The sequence below is a fragment of the Oncorhynchus clarkii genome, chromosome 7, assembly GCF_045791955.1.
Source record: "Oncorhynchus clarkii lewisi isolate Uvic-CL-2024 chromosome 7, UVic_Ocla_1.0, whole genome shotgun sequence".
In the NCBI taxonomy this organism is placed as follows: Eukaryota; Metazoa; Chordata; class Actinopteri; order Salmoniformes; family Salmonidae; genus Oncorhynchus; species Oncorhynchus clarkii.
Genome location: NC_092153.1, coordinates 20,721,983 through 20,741,840, shown reverse-complemented (window position 1 = coordinate 20,741,840; position 19,858 = coordinate 20,721,983). Strand labels below are relative to the sequence as shown.

At 42.9% G+C, this 19,858-nt stretch overlaps 1 protein-coding gene across 2 annotated transcripts in view; it reads left to right on the top strand.

Annotated features, from left to right (window-relative positions):
- The window catches only part of LOC139413025 (lymphocyte antigen 75-like), a 36,330-nt gene that overhangs the window by 9,660 nt on the left and 6,812 nt on the right, over positions 1–19,858 (top strand). Inside the window, exons 8-28 of one of the 2 annotated variants that reach the window (XM_071160002.1) lie at positions 1,518–1,672; positions 1,931–2,035; positions 2,255–2,343; positions 2,614–2,783; positions 2,964–3,163; positions 3,372–3,514; positions 5,443–5,521; positions 5,623–5,694; positions 7,633–7,756; positions 8,015–8,050; positions 8,219–8,388; positions 8,965–9,029; positions 9,235–9,311; positions 12,380–12,516; positions 13,015–13,120; positions 13,282–13,436; positions 15,455–15,584; positions 15,862–16,082; positions 16,382–16,544; positions 16,743–16,907; positions 19,569–19,691. In XM_071160002.1, coding sequence (XP_071016103.1) covers positions 1,518–1,672; positions 1,931–2,035; positions 2,255–2,343; positions 2,614–2,783; positions 2,964–3,163; positions 3,372–3,514; positions 5,443–5,521; positions 5,623–5,694; positions 7,633–7,756; positions 8,015–8,050; positions 8,219–8,388; positions 8,965–9,029; positions 9,235–9,311; positions 12,380–12,516; positions 13,015–13,120; positions 13,282–13,436; positions 15,455–15,584; positions 15,862–16,082; positions 16,382–16,544; positions 16,743–16,907; positions 19,569–19,691 — 2,685 coding nt within the window. The remainder of the gene's footprint in view (positions 1–1,517; positions 1,673–1,930; positions 2,036–2,254; positions 2,344–2,613; positions 2,784–2,963; positions 3,164–3,371; positions 3,515–5,442; positions 5,522–5,622; positions 5,695–7,632; positions 7,757–8,014; positions 8,051–8,218; positions 8,389–8,964; positions 9,030–9,234; positions 9,312–12,379; positions 12,517–13,014; positions 13,121–13,281; positions 13,437–15,454; positions 15,585–15,861; positions 16,083–16,381; positions 16,545–16,742; positions 16,908–19,568; positions 19,692–19,858) is intronic. The other variant, XM_071160003.1, reaches the window with a different exon arrangement.

Genomic DNA, 19,858 nt, shown 5'->3' with positions numbered 1-19,858 from the left:
TCCTGACATTTAATCCTAGTAAAAATGCCCTGTCTTAGGTCAGTTAGGATCACCACTTTATTTTAAGAATGTGAAATGTCAGAATAATAGTCGAGAGAATGATTTATTTCAGCTTTTATTTCTTTCATCACATTCCCAGTGGGTCAGAAGTTTACATACACTCAATTAGTATTTGGTAGCATTGCCTTTAAATTGTTTAACTTGGGTCAAACGTTTCGGGTAGCCTTGCACAAGCTTCCCACAATAAGTTGGGTGAATTTTGGCCCATTACTCCTGACAGAGCTGTGGTAACTGAGTCAGGTTTGTAGGCCTCCTTGCTCGCACACGCTTTTTCAGTTCTGCCCACACATTTTCTATAGGATTGAGGTCAGGGCTTTGTGATCGCCACTCCAATACCTTGACTTTGTTGTCCTTAAGCCATTTTGCCACAACTTTGTTAAGTATGCTTGGGGTCATTGTCCATTTGGAAGACCCATTTGCGACCAAACTTTAACTTCCTGACTGATGTCTTGAGATGTTGCTTCAATATATCCACATAATTGTCCTCCCTCATGATGCCATCTATTTTGTGAAGTGCACCAGTCCCTCCTGCACCTTTTTGTTTCATCAGACCAGAGGACATTTGTAAGATCTTTGTCCCCATGTGCAGTTGCAAACCGTAGTCTGGCTTTTTTATGGCAGTTTTGGAGCAGTGGCTTCTTCCTTGCTGAGCGACCTTTCAGGTTATGTCGATATCGGACTCGTTTTACTGTGGATATAGATACTTATGTACCCGTTTCCTCCAGCATCTTCACAAGGTCCTTTGCTGTTGTTCTGAGATTGATTTGCACTTTTCGCACCAAAGTACGCTCATCTCTAGGAGACAGAACGCATCTCCTTCCTGAGCCGTACGAGGGCTGTGTGGTCCCATGGTGTTTATACTTGAGTACTATTGTTTGTACAGATGAGCGTGGTACCTTCAGGCATTTGGAAATTGCTCCCAAGGATGAGCCAGACTTGTGGAGGTCTACCATTTTTGTTTCTGAGGTCTTGGCAGATTTATTTTGATTTTCCCATGATGTCAAGCTAAGAGGCACTGAGTTTGAAGGTAGGCCTTAAAATACATCCACAGGTACACCTCCAATTGACTAAAATGATGTCAATTAGCCTATCAGATGCTTCTAAAGCCATTCCATTATTTTCTAAGCTGTTTAAAAGCACAGTCAACTTAGTGTATGAACTTCTGACCCACTTGAATTGTGATGCAGTGGATTTTAAGTGAAAGAATCTGTCAACAATTGTTGGAAAAATGACTTGTATCATGTAAAAAGTAGATGTCCTAACCGACTTGCCAAAACTATAGTTTGTTAACAAAACATTTGTGGAGGGGTTGAAAAACGAGTTTTAATGACTCCAACCTAAGTGTATGTAAACTTCCGACTTCAACTGTATGTTCGATCATCAGAATCAATCAATCAATGATCAAGCTGCTGTACAGTAGTTAAAGGCAGTGTTATGTTGTGGTGGCCTCCTGTTAGATGTTGTGTTGGACGTGTGGATCGGTCTGATGGGGACGGGGAACCCAGCCATCTTTAGCTGGGCTGATGAGACACCAGTCTCCTTCACCTACTGGGACAGAAATCATCCTATCCAACCCTCAGGAGACTCTGGCTGCGTCTCCTACTCCGGAGAGGTGTGTGTGTCGTGTTTGTGGGTGTGTGTGTGTGTGTGATAATTGGCGAAATGGTTTAGCCTACAACAGACCTTGGCTTGGCTACTTATGGATATGTTTTAAAAATTTGCTAAGAAATAGACAGCAGGTCCCATTGGTCACTTAATAGCATCAGCATGACATTGTACTCATAGCAGACCATATATGTTGGGCATTTTTAGGAAGTTTATGTACGGTATCTCTAGATCAATGCCTTTATCTCCTTTTTCTGTTGTCCAGTCTCATGGCTGGAGGGTTAGGAGCTGTGGCCAGAAGCTGCCTTTCATGTGTCAGAAGAAAGGAGAGGTGAACGAGTCTTCTACGACAGGATGCCCTCCTGAAGGGGTAAGCAGTGTTCCCCCAGCCCCAACCTCCTCTTCCCAGGACACGCTGTACCTTGTGGAGTTTGTTGAGCTCTTTTGATGGATTTCATTTGTTTCATTTGCTCATTTTGTATTTGTTTCTGGGGACAAACAACAAAGAGCATCTAGCTCTAGAGGAACAGTTCAATGATTATTTATTTTGTTTTTTTGTTTTTGTTTACATCTCTTCCCCTTCCTGAAGGACTGGAGGAGACATGGGAACTCGTGCTACAAAGTGGACTCTAAAGAAGTGTCATTCAAGGACAGGTGTGACCTCACCATAAACAACAGGTACAGCCATTCCTTGTTGTCTCTTTCATTTTTCCATTTAACTCTTTCATTTCCAGTCACTGTAAATGAAATGCTGTGTTTCTGAGAAATTGCCTTGGCAGGGTGCCAAAACCCAACAGCATTCCACATGAACTCTCCACACTCGGCGTGGTCTCGCTAATTGTCTTGTTCCCTCTTATACAGGTGTAAGGTCAAAAGTAGTGCACTACATAGGGAATATGGTGCCATTTGGGACGCAGATCCAATCGTTCTTCAATGTGTTCTCCCCAGGTTCGAGCAGGCCTTCATCAATAGACTCCTTGTGGAAGAGATTAACGTAAAGAGACAGTATTTCTGGACTGGCCTCCAGGACATAAAGACTACAGGGGAGTACCAGTGGGTCACTCAAGATGGCTCGGGAACCAACGTCGCATACACCAACTGGGGCTGGTTTGAACCAGGTTAGTCCAGACTGTGAAGTATTCTGTATTTGGGTTTAAGGGTTTAACCCTGTTGGGGTTTTAGTGATGCGAAATGGAGAGAAACGCTTGATGGGTGTGCGTGAGTTACGTGTGTGTCTGTGTGTGTTACATATGTGTGTATGCGAGTTACTTACGTGTGCGTCTGTGTGTGTGTTTCAGCCCTAGCAGGGGGCTGTGCAGTGATGTCCACAGCCAAGCCTCTGGGTAAATGGGTGGTAAAGAACTGCACCATGTTTAAAGCTGGCTCCATCTGTAAGAGAGACATCGCCGCTCCACAGCCCCTAGAGCCTGAGCCTGACCCTAACCTCCCCTGTCCTGATGGATGGACATCCAGGCCTGGCATTTCCTACTGCTACAAGGTGTGTGTAGGCCTGTGTGTGTCCTTGAAATGAATGACGCAGCATGTGTCCCCTCACTGCGCCTTTGTGACCTTGTTGGTTTAAGTTACTGTGTCGTTGCACATTGAGGTCTCATGGTGACCCGATTGCGGTATGTTAGTGTGTTATAACAACATTACCGTAGGGTGTTGGTGTGTTAGTATTGGTAACCGTGGCTATGCTGTGCCAGGTGTTCCACGAGGAGAGGCTGAGTCGTAAGCGGTCCTGGGAGGAGGCAGAGAGGTTCTGTGAGGCCCTGGGGGCCCATCTACCCAGCTTCAACCACCCACAGGAGATGGGAGCCCTGAACTATGTCATGAGAGACTCCATCAGGTAGGGGACCACACACACACACACGATGCACACACCACTTGTGCATATACTCACGCGCACGCACACACTGTGATAACACACAAACTCAGCGGTAACACTAACTCAGCCACAGTAGTCAGACTGGTCTAGTCACCTCAACTAAACAATGTGAATTATGTAGGCATGTTCATAACCACATTCCAACAAAAGCAACTTAATGCCAGCTTTATACAGTAAAACACATACACACCACACTGCCATTTCTCTCATAGATCAGAGCTTACACACTGGTCTAGTTCCCACCACTGTAACAGACACCAACAAATCAAATCAAAGTTTATTTGTCACGTGCGCCGAATACAACAGGTGTAGTAGACCTTACAGTGAAATGCTGAATACAACAGGTGTAGTAGACCTTACAGTGAAATGCTGAATACAACAGGTGTAGTAGACCTTACAGTGAAATGCTTACTTACAGGCTCTAACCAACAGTGCAAAAAAGGTATTAGTTGAAAAATAGGTAGGTAAAGAAATAAAACAACAGTTAAGAGACAGTGAAAAATAACAGTAGCGATGCTATATACAGGAACAGGTTAGTCGGGCTGATTGAGGTTGTATGTACATGTAGATATCTGCTATCAGATCTGCTATCTGAGCAGCTAACCGATCGCTGCAGCTGTACATAGTCTATCGGTAAATAGCCCACCCATTTTTACCTACCTCATCCCCATACTGTTTTTATTTATTTACTTTTCTGCTCTTTTGCACACCAATATCTCTACCTGTACATGACCATCTGATCATTTATCACTCCAGTGTTAATCTGCAAAATTGTAATTATTCGCCTACCTCCTCATGCCTTTTGCACACAATGTATATAGACTCTCCTTTTTTCTACTGTATTATTGACTTGTTAATTGTTTACTCCATGTGTAACTCTGTGTTGTTGTCTGTTCACACTGCTATGCTTTATCTTGGCCAGGTCGCAGTTGCAAATGAAAACTTGTTCTCAACTAGCCTACCTGGTTAAATAAAGGTGAAATAAAAAAATAAAAATAAAAAAGATATGGTTAAAGTGACTATGCATATATTATAAACAGAGAGTAGCAGCAGCGTAAAAAGAGGGGTTGTGGGGGCACACAATGCAAATAGTCCGGGTAGCCATTTTATTATCTGTTCATGAGTCTCATGGCTTGGGGTTCAAAACTGTTGAGAAGCCTTTTTGTCCTAGACTTGGCACTCCGGTACCGCTTACCATGCGGTAGTAGAGAGAACAGTCTATGACTGGGGTGGCTGGGGTCTTTGAAAATTTTTAGGGCCTTCCTCTGACACCGCCCGGTGTAGAGGTCCTGGATGGCAGGCAGCTTTGCCCCAGTGATGTATTGGGCCGTACGCACTACCCTCTAGTGCCTTGCGGTCGGAGGCCGAGCAGTTGCCATACCAGGCAGTGATGCAACCAGTCAAGATGCTCTCGATGTTGCAGTTGTAGAACCTTTTGAGGATCTCAGGACCCATGCCAATTTTTTTTAGTTTCCTGAGTAGGCTTTGTCGTGCCCTCTTCATGACTGTCTTGGTGTGTTTGGACCATTCTAGTTTGTTGGTGATGTTAGTGATGTGGATACCAAGGAACTTGAAGCTCTCAACCTGCTCCACAACACCCACCACAGTTACCACACACATCTGTGTTTTCAAATTCACATGGTCTCATCATCTTTATGCTAATGTAAGCTGACTCCTGTCAATAGTAACAAGTATGGTTCACACCAGGACACACCCTGTCCTGCAATGCTCTGCAGGGGGAAGGTTAAATCACTAGCAATAATATACTTAAGACATTGGATGATTGTTTAAACACTGCCTTTTGAGCCCCAAAAATTATAATAAACCACAATAAAAAATAAGTGAGAATTTGATGTTTGTTAACAGTGTTTGTGTCCTGTCTGTCCCAGCGATGACCGGTTCTTCTGGGTGGGGTTAAACAGGAGAAACCCAGCTGCTGGTTCCTGGGAGTGGAGCGACAACAGGCCTGTGAGTAGAGGAAAACACATCGTACCTCTGTGTGTAACTCCCGTAGAGAGACTATAATAAGTAACCATTCTGATAATATACATGTCGTGATTCATCCGAAGGTGTCCATGGCCATTTTCCCCCAAGAGTTCCACGAGGATGACGAGTACAACCGGGGCTGCACAGCCTTTAAGGTGGGTAGGTTCAGATGCTGGAATACAGCCTCAACACTGCATAACGTCTGCTGGTGTGGTGGTTATGGCAGATGTCACTACTTAAACCCGTCAGCATCTTCCTACCTCACGTGCTCCATTTTCGAGCTCCCTCTCCCTACCTGTGAAGTGTCTACAGCTCTTGCCCTGTCGTTACAATCTGTCAGGCGTTATCATCAGGGCTAGGAGTTGTACTGTCTATAAAAGGCACTCCCCCCAGGGTACAGAAACATTTTGCCGATAAATACGGGGCAAAAAAGTATTTAGTCAGCCACCAATTGTGCAAGTTCTCCCACTTAAAAAGACGAGAGAGGCCTGTAATTTTCATCATAGGTACACTTCAACTATGACAGACAAAATTAGAAAAAAAATCCAGAAAATCACATTGTAGGATTTCTTTATGAATTTATTTACAAATTATGGTGGAAAATAAGTATTTGGTCACCTACAAACAGGCAAGATTTCTGGCTCTCACCGACCTGTAACTTCTTCTTTAAGAGGCTCCTCTGTCCTCCACTCGTTACCTGTATTAATGGCACCTGTTTGAACTTGTTATCAGTATAAAGGACACCTGTCCACAACCTCAAACAGTCACACGCCAAACTCCACTATGGCCAAGACCAAAGAGCTGTCAAAGGACACCAGAAACAAAATTGTAGACCTGCACCAGGCTGGGAAGACTGAATCTGCAATAGTTAAGCAGCTTGGTTTGAGGAAATCAACTGTGGGAGCAATTATTAGGAAATGGAAGACAAACAAGACCACTGATAATCTCCCTCGATCTGGGGCTCCACGCAAGATCTCACCCCGTGGGGTCAAAATGATCACAAGAATGGTGAGCAAAAATCCCAGAACCACACGGGGGACCTAGTGAATGACCTGCAGAGAGCTGGGACCAAAGTAACAAAGCCTACCATCAGTAACACACTACGTCGCCAGGGACTCAAATCCTGCAGTGCCAGACGTGTCCCCCTGCTTAAGCCAGTACATGTCCAGGCCCGTCTGAAGTTTGCTAGAGAGCATTTGGATGATCCAGAAGAAGATTGGGAGAATGTCATATGGTCAGATGAAACCAAAATATAACTTTTTGGTAAAAACTCAACTCGTCGTGTTTGGAGGACAAAGAATGCTGAGTTGCATCCAAAGAACACCATACCTACTGTGAAGCATGGGGGTGGAAACATCATGCTTTGGGGCTGTTTTTCTGCAAAGGGACCAGGACGACTGATCCGTGTAAAGGAAAGAATGAATGGGGCCATGTATCGTGAGATTTTGAGTGAAAACCTCCTTCCATCAGCAAGGGCATTGAAGATGAAACGTGACTGGGTCTTTCAGCATGACAATGATCCCAAACACACCGCCCGGGCAATGAAGGAGTGGCTTCGTAAGAAGCATTTCAAGGTCCTGGAGTGCCAGTCTCCAGATCTCAACCCCATAGAAAATCTTTGGAGGGAGTTGAAAGTCCGTGTTGCCCAGCAACAGCCCCAAAACATCACTGCTCTAGAGGAGATCTGCATGGAGGAATGGGCCAAAATACCAGCAACAGTGTGTGAAAACCTTGTTAAGACTTACAGAAAACATTTGACCTCTGTCATTGCCAACAAAGAGTATATAACAAAGTATTGAGATAAACTTTTGTTATTGACTAAATACTTATTTTCCACCATAATTTGCAAATAAATTCATTAAAAATCCTACAATGTGATTTTCTGGATTTTTTTTCCTAATTTTGTCTGTCATAGTTGAAGTGTACCTATGATGAAAATTAATTTTTAAGTGGGAGAACTTGCACAATTGGTGGCTGACTAAATACTTTTTTGCCCCGCTGTACCTGTCCACGGTTATAATGTCATATCTCATGTCGATGTTGAAATACCAACATGCATCATGGCTTGTCGTCTCTCTCTCTCTCTTTGACAGACACTGAAAGGAACCTTTAGGAGTTTATTTGTCTTCCTGATGCACGAATTCCCTCCTCTGCCGTTCTACGCTACCCCATTCCACTGTGACGCCAGGCTGGAGTGGGTCTGCCAGATCCCCCGCGGTAACTATACACACATACAGGCCGTGTGATTGTGAACGTGTCCTAGCGGCTCCTTAGTTTCAACTCAAAAGTGTATCTTGTGTAGTGTCTGCTAGACCCACGTTGAACCGTTTGGCCAGCATAAACAGTCCTCTGTCCATTTTTACAAGAAACCCAATTTAGGAATCAGAGTTTGGGGAAATGTTTGGTGACCTTTACACTTTCATTCTTGCATCCCCATAGTTGAAAATAACAGTTTGTTTGTTCATTCTGAAATAGGAAAAACTCCCGAAAACCCAGTGTGGTACAATCCTGGTAAGTGGTGTTGACATTTAGGTTTGTAAATATCTCTTGACTTTTTCTGATGAAATTATACACCAAAGTCATTAAGTCATCGGTTATGAAGTATGAGCTGAGGTTTTTTTTATATATTGAGTACTAAAAATAGGATTTGAGAATAATAATAATATTGATCTGTTGCAGGTGGGCACCATGAGACTTCCATATTCATTGACGGTAACGAGTTCTGGTTTGTGACGGAACCAAAGCTGCCATACGAGGAGGCTAGTTTGTACTGCAACAGCAACGGCAGCAAGTTGGCAGCACCACAAAGCTCCAACGCAGCCATACAGATCCACAATAATCTGCCACAGGTACAGTATAGTGCAATTACAGTACCGTGGTGAACAAACCAGACTTACTGTACGGTATAAACCTAGTTAGTATAAGAAACAGCTGGAATCCATAATGGTGCAACTGCCACGTTTGTTTCCAATATTACAACAACAAAGAAGTTCCTTCCAACAACGAACACAGTTTTCCGCTGACTTCGTTGCAAGTACAACAGAACTGCAGGTAGTCTTTTTAAACAAATGATGGAACTGCATTATTATTATTTTTTTTACCACGATGCTGGATTTTCCTCTCCTCCGTTTCATCAACAGAACGAAAACAATAACGTGCTGGGGGCAAACAGTGGCGCTGTTTGCTCTCATGCAGATTTCAGCTTTAAGGCTTGTATATCAACCCTGATTGTAATAGATATAGAGCAGTAATGGAGAGAAAGAAGGTGGCCACTGAACTATCCTAATAAAATGAAGACGACATTGATCAGAAGAGAGAGAGAGAGAGAGAGAGAGCGCTGTGTGTGTGTGAGAGAGCAGCAGGGAGTGGCTTTGTTTTGTCCTTGTGTGTTTATTTATTCATTGACTTGTGACCTGATTGGGCAGATGCCAGCAGGGAAGCAGAGCTGGTGGGTGGATGTAAGAGACACTGGACACTACTTCCCCATGAGGTGAGTCACACAGTCACGCAGTCACGTGGCAGGTCACACCTCACCAACCAACATCCACCCCCTGACAGGGTCACGCAGCAACACACGTTCTCAAGCACTGCCTCCAAAACGTGTCTTGTGATCAATATTCAAGTCAAATATAAGTGATGTTATTGTGTGTGTCGGTTAGAATAAAAGTTAATGACTTTCTACTCCTGTCCTATAGGTTTTCCCATATGCACTACTACCGTGCTGCGTTCCTGGGCAGGTGTACAACCATCAGTGACAAGAACATCTTCCCAGGTGAATGAAAACGTAACTACAGTACAAAGAGTAGTTGAAATCAAGTTGTTTCCTTTAGAATCATGCAGAAAGGATTATATTGTAGGCTGTTGGTTACTAGGACACTTCCCACTGGGCACACACTGGTTGAATCGACGTTGTTCAACGTCATTTGTACATTTGTAAATACATTGGATTTGAAGAAGTAATCAACCAGTACTGTTTTCATCTGATTTCAAACAGTGTTGTAAACATTGAAATTAGGGGGAAAACTTAAATAAATGTGTTTAACCTGACTAACAGGTTGAGACATCAATCTAATTTCAAGACATGTTAACCTCTCACCATTACAATAACGGGGGAGGTTCGCATTTTGGGGGGGGGGGGGGGGGGGCATGATACTTGTGCATCTAACTTTTTCACTCATCTTTATTCACGATTAATTTAGGATTATCCGTAATCATGGTAGCAACCACATTAATGTAGAAGTGTTTGGAAACATATTATATTCTTATTTACAGTACAGGTGACTCCAAAATGACGCAATATAATATTTACATACATTTTGTTGGGCACAAAATAATCTGACACAAATCCAAAACAAACAGGAAGTGCATCCAACCAATTTGTAGAGTAACAAGCTTGATGTTGTCATTGCATGCAATGAATATGGGACCAAATACTTCACTTTTCACTACTTTAATACACATAAGCGAATTTCTCTCAATACTTTGGTCCCCTAAAATGTGGTGGTGGACTATGTATTATGTGCTGTAATTTCTAAACGTTTTACCCGATATGGATGGAAATACCCTCAAATTGAAGCTGAGAGTCTGACTTTATCATTTCAAATCCAAACTGCTGGAGTACAGAGCCAAAACAACAAAACATGTGTTAGTCTCCCAATACTTTTGGAGCTGACTGTATGTTGTTCATTATATACGATAGGCCCTATATATACTATCCCAGTAGAAGATCTCCTTCAAATGTTGATATTTGGATGCGTTCTCAATTCATTATCCAGTTTGTCTACAAATTCATTATTGATATGTTGGATTCACGTCTCCATCTCAACCAAAAATCTAACTTAAGGAATAGCAGTAAATCAAACTTCAAATAGTTAACTTGTAGATTTAATTTGAAATCAACCGACCATCCTTCATATACAAGAACATATCGAAAGGTAAAAGTCATGAATATCATAGTATTTAATGGTAACTACTTCTAAATGTCTCAATGTGTTGTGTTTCCAAAGCTAAGCAGGGTACTTAGAGGTAGGCATCTGGATTGTAGACTCGTTCGGGCTCCCGAGTGGCGCAGTGGTCTAAGACACTGCATCTCCATGCAAAAGAGGCTGCGTCACATCTGGCAGTGATTGGAAGTCCCATAGGGCGGTGCACAATTGGCCCAGTTTCGTTTAGCTGGGGTAGGCCGTCATTGTAACTAAGAATTTGTTCTTAACTGACTTGCCTAGTTAAATAAAAGGTTAAATAAACATCACCCCTCATATTCCAGTAGGAGTCACTGTTCAGGCAGAAATCCTTGGACTGTAGCTTCACATTTTATTTCAATATATATTTTTATTTAGCTTGACTTTGAAACAATGATGTTGGTTCAAACATACCATTTTACTATCAACATTGAAACGAGGTCAAATACAATTTGTCTCATTAAATCTAAAATTCGACAATTTCAACCACCCAATATACTGTATATTGAATATATGATTAAAACATATTTTGTACGTTTCTATGTGGAATTTAACTAAATTGCAATGTATACATAGTTCTGATGATTATGTCAATTAGATTGATGTAACAACCTGTTAGTCAGCTTAAATACATGTATTTATACTGAACTTAAATATGCAACATGCAACAATTTTAAAGATTTGACTGAGTACAGTTCATATTGAAATCAGTCAATTTAAATAAATTCTTTAGGCCCTAATCTATGGATTTCACATGACTGGGAATACAAATATGCATCTGTTGGTCACATATACCTTTTTAAAAAAGTCAGTATCTGGTGTGACCAACATTTGCCTCATGCAGCGCTACATCTCCTTCGCATAGAGTTGATCAGGCTGTTGCCTATGGAATGTTGTCCCACTCCTCTTCAATGGCTGTGCGAAGTTGCTGGATATTGGCGGGAACTGGAACACGCTGTTGTGCACGTCGATCCAGAGCATCTCAAACATGCTCAATGGGTGACATGTCTGGTGTGTATGCAGACCATGGAAGAACTCGGACATTATAAGCTTCCAGGAATTGTGTACAGACATGTGACATGGGGCCATGCATTATCATGCTGAAACATGAGGTGATGGAGGAGGATGAATGGCACGACAGTGAGTCTCAGGATCTCGTCACCGTATCTCTTCGCGTTCAAATTGCCATTGATAAAATGCTATTTCTCTTCGTTGTCCGTAGCTTATTCCTGCCCATACCATAACCCCACACCACCATGGGTCACTCTGTACACAACACAGACATCAGCAAACCGCTCGCCCACACGACGCCATACACGTGGTCTGCGGTTGTGAGGTCAGTTGGACGTACTTCCAAATTCTATAAAACGACGTTGGATGCGGCTTATGGTAGAGAAATTAGCATTTAGCAATTAGCAATTCTCGTGCAACAGTTCTAGTGGATATTCCTTCCATCAGCATGCCAACTGCACACCCCCTTAAAAGTTAAAACATCTGTGGCATTGTATTGTGTGATAAAACTGCACATTTTAGAGTGTCCTTTTATTGCCCCCAGCACAAGGTGCACATATGTAATGATCGTGCTGTTTAATTAGTTTCTTGAAAGGCCTCACCTGTCAGGTGGATTGATTATCTTAGAAAAGTCAAAATGCTCACTAACAGGGATGTAAACAAATTTGTGCACAACATTTTAGAGAAATAAGCTTTTTGTGCATATGGAACATTTCTGGGGTCTTTTATTTCAGCTCATGAAACATGGGACACAACACTTTACATGAAACAATGTTCATTCAACCAATGTGTGCCCAGTGGGTTGTTACCTTCCGGTCACTCACACACACTCACACACACTCACTCACACACACTCCTGCCCCTCCAGAGTACGAGTACAGCTGTGAGCTGAAGCTGCCATTCGTGTGTGAGAGACACAATACCACAGCTATAGAGACCCACCCTGGAGAGCCTCACCCCAATGGTCTGCCCTGTGAGAGCGACTATTTACGCTTCAGGGACAAGGTCAGTCTGTCGTACACACACACATACACTGGAGGCTGGTGTCACTGGACGGCCATACAGTAACGGCTGAAATGGAATGAATGGAGCGGTATAAAACACATGGAAACCAGTTGAGATACTGTTTAATTCGTTCCATTCCAGCCATGACAATGAGTCCGTCCTCTGATCTAGTCTACATACAGGTACATTCTGTGTAAGCAAGAATGGGTGTGGTATATGGCCAATATACCACGACTAAGGGCTGTTCTTACGCACGACACAACGCAGAATGCCTGGATACAGCCCTTAGCTGGGGTATATTGGCCATATACCACCAACCCCGTGGTGCCTTATTGCTATTATAAACTGGTTACCAATGTAATTAGAGCAGTAAAAATGTTTTGTCATACCCGTGGTTTACGGTCTGATATACCACGGCTGTCAGCCAAATCAGCATTCAGGGCTTAAACCACCCAGTTTCTAATCATTGTTATTGAATGTTGCCGTTGCCTTTTCCAGTGCTACGTGGTGATCAAGCCTCTGTACCTGACTTTTCAACACGCCAACGAGCACTGTCAGTCGATGAGAGGAACTCTACTCACTATCACAGACCAAGTTGAACAGGGTGAGTAGTAAACCTTCTAGTGGATGTCTTTTACCTATCTGTCTTTTTATTGTTTGTCAATAGACAGCCTTCCATTCTCCTGAGAGGACCAATGATTGATGTCCCTTCAGTCTTATCCAGCGGTTGTTGACTAGTTGCGCCTATCTGTTTGTTGTGGTCAGACTTTGTGACCTCGCTGTTGCCGGCGCAGCTCCAGAAGACGTGGATTGGCCTGAAGCTCAAACAGCAGGACCCAGAGTGGGTGGATGACTCCCCGGTCTCCTACCTCAACTTTAACCACCTGCTTCATGGCCTACTCAGGCCCATACTCGTCAACGTGAGTTCCCACTCACTTCCCTTCTCAATTCTATCCAGCGTGGCCACAGGGATCAATGAGTTATAACTTAGAGTTATAACTTAGAATTCAATCAAAACCCAGTACCTCTCATTCAAATGAAATCATAGAATAGTTTTACTGTAAAAATACCAGGCAGTTGGTGAAAGTAAGCTAGAATAGTGGTAAAATAGTAGTAAAGTAGTAAAATAGTGGTAAAACCTGATCCTATCACAATAATTAAAACACTTTTTTTTTTTCACCCCAATTTCGTGGTATCCAATTGTTTAGTAGCTACTATCTTGCCTCATCGCTACAACTCCCGTACGGGCTCGGGAGAGACGAAGGTTGAAAGTCATGCGTCCTCCGATACACAACCCAACCAAGCCGCTTCTTAACACAGCGCGCATCCAACCCGGAAGCCAGCCGTACCAATGTGTCGGAGGAAACACCGCACTGCGCCCGGCCCGCCACAGGAGTCGCTGGTGCATGATGAGACAACCCCTACCGGCCAACCCCTCCCTAACCCAGACAATTGTGCGTCCGCCCCACAGACCTCCTGGTCGCGGCCGGTTACGACAGAGCCTGGGCGCGAACCCAGAGTCTCTGGTGGCACAGCTGGCGCTGCAGTACAGCGCCCTTAACCACTGCGCCACCCAGGAGGCCCTCAATTAAAACACATTTTAAGAGAACTATTACACTATTTATCATTGCCGCATGCAAGTCGCATGAAAAATGTGTGAATAGACTTGAAAACTTGAGGAATTACGCTCCAAAATGCAGTGTGGTTCGATGATAAGGCAGAGATGAGTGGCCGAGACCGCAGCAGTGTACGCAGTGTACGCATCAATTCAGGTTACAAGACTTGTGCAGGCCTAATGGATGACAATAACAATGTCATTCACAACACTTTGTGGTGTTTTGTAAGTGGTCTCTTTGAATTGACCAAATGGCAGAATGGATGCCAGAATATAACTAACCCAGTAGTTGGAATAGTGACTGGAAAAGGACAGTAGTCCTCACATGTAGCCTATTTAAATATGAACTCCTACACAATTAAGCTTTCCTCTCAGTAAAATGATAGACCAAATGTTAATTTTGTCTCAGGACCAGGAATGGAGAAATAGGATTTATTTATTTCAGAATTTTGAGAGATTGAGAATCCCGTTGGGTGACCTAAAGGTGCAATTTCAGCATAAAAGCTGACAGTATTTCATTTTCAACCACATAAAATATGCATCCAAGATGAACTTAAATACTATCAGAAACATGTTGGATCATTTCCTGGAAACGGGTCAAATTGATGTCATTTGGAGATCTCCCTGGTCCCTAAACGTCCACGTGAGAAAAGCAAAAATCAAAAGAGAAAACTTTACTGATGTCAACTAGATTGTTGATGACGCATTGATCATTCTATCGATTTATGACATTATTCTGGTGAGCAAGGCTTTATTTAGTCTTCCAAACAATCATCAAGTAATGACAAGAGTAGCTGCATGTATCTAGTTATAGACAGGTTGACTAACAAATAGTCTACAAAATGTCGAAAATCATAAGCAACCCGTCGTTCCACCGCCCCTTAGTGACGTTCGCAAGTAAACAGAAGTAATTCTTTGAAAATCAGTTAAAAACATGGCTGGTTGTGTTTATGCCACATTAAAAGGTAGGCTAATATATTTTTAAAATTAAGACGACAAAGCTTTATTAGCTCCATAGAGATCCTATTAAATTAATAGGATTCTATATGTAATTCTATGATTAGGCCCATTAAACAATAATAATCGCGTTCACCAATAGGAGGTCTCCATACCGGGAAGAAATTAAATGTACTTTAACCACTGGTAAGAGTGCGTGCAGGTAGGTTTTTTAAACAAATAATGGGACTACATAAACATTACTATGATAGCCTATACTAAATACCAGTCTCTAAAAAACATGTTCCACATCTGTTTCAAAGTTCAAGGTCCTCATAACCTATAACTAACTCTCTGTGTCCCTGTTGTTATTGTGTCTGTCTGCAGCTTCATGACCCAGAGAGAATTGAGCTGTGTGTCTTCGTGTTCAACGACCCCAGCTCTGCCATGATGGGCTCCTGGGACTACACCTCCTGCTCTGACCAGCAATATGTGTCCATCTGCCAGCACTATGCAGGTACACCACCGCTACCTAGCAGCAGAGGGCGTCAAACACATCCAATTATCTGTGCTTATCTTGTCCGTGTTGGTGAAAGAACGGATGACGTGTGGACTCTACAGTCAGAAGGCTTGTGATAGAAAGACTCTTGATATTAAGTGTATGAAGTAGATTGATATTATTGATAGTTGTTACTTGATATTGCTACTGTTTTGTGGAGTGGAAATTGAGCATATTGAGCATAATAGGGTTTAAAACCTCGTCTGACCCCTTTAAATCCCTCTCATGTTCTCAGACAAGCCAGAGGAGCCCCAGTTCCAGTTGGAGCCATTCCAGGTCAACAACCACACCTTTAAGCTGCTTCAGAAGAACATGACGTGGCACGAGGCTCTGGCGGAGTGCAGGAACCAGAACATGGACCTGGCCAGCGTAGCCGACACCCTGCTGCAGTCGGTCCTCACCGTGCACGTCACCCGCGCACGCAGCCCCATGTGGATCGGCCTCTTCAGCGCAGACGTAAGTGGCCATAGCTCTTCACCCTAACCCGTCGGTGTTCGCAGATCTAAAAGAAAGGGATGGGTTTAAGGCAACATGGCAAAGCAAACAACCGGTAGCCCATTGGGAGGCTAGGCGGAGCCGTCACCTTGTAGAATAGGCCACACCCATCCTGTTCCCTCAGTTTTGCAGTCACTGAATGATAGTGGCTGATTTCATAATGACGATTTCACAGATTCTACAGTGCGGTTCAGTTTGTTCTTAATGGACTTGCCTGGTTAAATTAATAAGGAACTCAACTCAGCGTTTTGTATTGTCAGGATGGTGTCCACTACCACTGGACAGACCACAGTCACACGGTGTTTAGTCGCTGGTCCTCAGAGCCCACCGTTGGACGCTGTGTCTTTCTGGACACGGACGGCTTCTGGAAGGCTACGGAGTGTATGGAACAGTTGGCAGGGGCTATCTGCCATGTTCCACATGGTAAGACAGCAATACAGTGGCTCTGGGGTCTTGTAATGTAATGGTCATACCAAAAGTGTAAGCACTATGGATGCAATTGTCTGTTAAGTGGCATAATTAAAACAAGACAGGAGGAAAATCAACCAAGCACTCTCCTCAGACAGCAACTGTGTATTTTGGCATTTTAATTTTATAAATGAACACTTTCAATGTTTCCAGAAGATACTCACACCACCCCTGAGGACAGGGCTGTGAAATGTCCTCACAAGAGCGGCGGGCCAAACTGGATCCCCTTCAAGAACAACTGCTACACCTTCCAACTGGCATCGTCCAGATGGGAAGAGTTTGACAAGGGCCAGATACTTCTGACATGCAAGAAACTGGGTAAGGAGCAGGGACACCGTTTGGCACAGACATCAGTCAGGAACCATTTGTACTGTGAAGAACTCCACAAACAAGATACATATTAGAAACATGTCCTATAGTCTCAATTAGAAATGCGAAAAAGAGGGAGCGCTGCTTTGGCATCAAATATGCAGACGAAGAGAGCTCATTGGAGAATGGGGTATAATTTATAGCGACCAAATGAAGTTGCAGCGGTGTAAAAACATCATACTTCCAAAACATTCAAAACATTCTCTCTTGTGGTAAAGTTTGAAAAAAATCCTTTATTTTAGCAAAAAATGTGAACTCACCAACGTGTATTGCTCAGTGGCCTTCTTCAGGGTTCACAGGTGCATAGTAGTGACAGGTGAAACGAATGACCAGAAAATAAACAAATACAAGTAAATCAATCAAATATAACTATAGGCCAATACAATGTCTCACACAAATAAACAACTCAAGATTAATAAATAAAAAAAAATATATATATAATAGTTACAGAAGTACAATAACAAAAAAAGAAGCTAAATCTATTTCATTGTTCAACCCTGAAAGACAGTAGCTTTGAGTGTGTGTATCCAGAAGGTTTCCCTGAAGCCTGTAACCCCCCATCTTGTTGATGGATACCACCTCTATGGCCATGGCTTTAAGCAAGGCCGGGTTACCATGGCCGGCTTGTTGGTAATGCACGGCCGTGGGATAATTGTCATTGATGGAATATTTATGTTCTGCCGGTCTGTCTTTTAGTGTCCTTTTTGTGCAACCAATATAAAAACGACCACATGGGCACTCCAACCTATAAACAACAAACACAGTGTTGCAATTCGCAGAATATTGGATTTGGTAAGTTATTTCCTTGTGTAATTGAACGTTTAGTTTTTTTCTATGTTGGGGCAGTGGTTGCAGTGTCCCCACAGAAAGGTGCCAGTGGGTTTGGAAAGCCAGTTGGCTTTGACTGCGGGGGAGGAGGGGGGGGGGCGCGTGTCTATAAGAAAAGCATGGCAGCTCGGTAAAAACTTCACCTAATGCAGGGTCAATTTTGATGATACTCCAATTATGTTTGATGATATTCTTTATGTGAGATGCCTCTCTGCTGTACTGGGTAACAAAATACATTTGGTTTGACTTTTGGGGCCTTTGGTATTGTCTGAGCATATTTTCTCTATCTAAGGATGTATCCTTTATTATGGATTGATTGACAACACTTGATTTGTATCTCTGTTTCAGCAACTTTATTTAGGAAACCATCCCCCTTGTAACAAATGCTCTGTAGCCCCTGAAATGGGCATGACGCCTCTGTGTGGAGCTGAAGCAGTTCATTGTCAGGTGATCGAAACGACAAAATGACGTCATGTATATCCTCCGTACCACATGATTTAATCAAAAGAAAATGGATTAAAGAGGATCAAACAAAAAATCTCTCCAACCGTAGTCCTAAAAACACATTTGCGTAGTTGGGTGCAAAACAGGCGGCCATTACTGGCCATTTGACTTGTCTGTTGGACCTGAAAAAGAGTTGGAAGAAAAAGAACAGCGTTATTGTTTAGTGCCCGCTTTGTCAGAGAAACTCTGGGGCTGCGCTTCCCTCTGGGCCGAGTTGAAGATGGTGTTTTGGAGCCTCGAGAACCTCGCTGTGTACAATACCCCATTTGTCCGATAAATTCTATAGGAAGAGAGACTGCAGATTCTTTCAAACTATTTTATTATAAGATTTGCACAAATGAAGCAATCAACCATCACTAAGAAGAGTCAGAGTTGGAAGCTCAACGAACAGAGTTGTCTCTCAGCTGTTATGGGAAAGTCCAACCTCATTGTCTATGTGGCAGTCAGCAGATGTGTGCAAACAAGGGTGGAGAACATAGTGTATAAAAGGCGTTTAGCTCGTCTGTGTGGATTAAGATAGCTGACGTTGACCACCATTGTCTGTTCCTTGCTGCATGTTTCCATACAGAGGAGTTCCTACAGACAGTACAAACGGGATGTCACATACTGCGGTCCCACCCGGCTCTTATCTGTACGCCCAGAGTTATAACTAAGTCACACAAGACAACAAGCCTTCATCAGGGAAATAAAACACTAGCCTAAAACAATGGATAATTCTCTAAGTAAAAACAGCATAGTATGTTTCATTGTGTAAATTTCCGCGACGCTTCATATGGTATTTTCCATGGTATTACAGATGCAGTTCTTGACACAAACAGAAACGTACATTTATTGTCTTGACCATTCACCCTCTGGATGGCACACATACACATACACATACACGATCCATGTTTCAATTGTCAAACAGGAATAAAAATCCTCCTTTAATAACCTGTCTCCTCCCCTTCATCTACACTGATCGAAGTGGATTTAGTGACATCAATAAGGGATCCTAGCTTCCACCTGGTCAGTCTGTCATGGAAAGAGCAGGTGTACTTTCCACAAGAGAGTGCCTTGGATATTCCTTTTAAATATTAGGTTTTTACATCGCTGCCACATTTGGTCGCTATAAGTCTCAATTAGACTTTTTTTTAGATTTAAAAAATTGACATTGATGCCTGGTCAAAACAGACTTCATCTGTGCTCTGATTTGAAGGTGTTTATTAATTAAACCTACGCACTGCTTATGTACGAGTAACAAAGTCTTTATGAAGTGTTACCGGTTGATGTTCTTCTCAGATGCTGATGCAGACATCCTGACCATCAGGAACGTAGTGGAGAATGAGTTTGTGAAGGAGCAGCTCCTTCCCTTCAAAGACCTGGTGCAGTTTGTCTGGCTAGGGGTGTTCAACGATGACAACGGTGAGTGGACTGGACCGGGCTCCCCGTATTCATCTCCCCAACACTCAGCATGGACAGTTAGTCCTTCTGTTTGAGTTGCTGTTTGGACTTTCATATTATCATTCATTGCCCTGCATTATGAGGAGACGCTGAATTGGATCCTTGTAAAAATGTCTACTGGATCATCA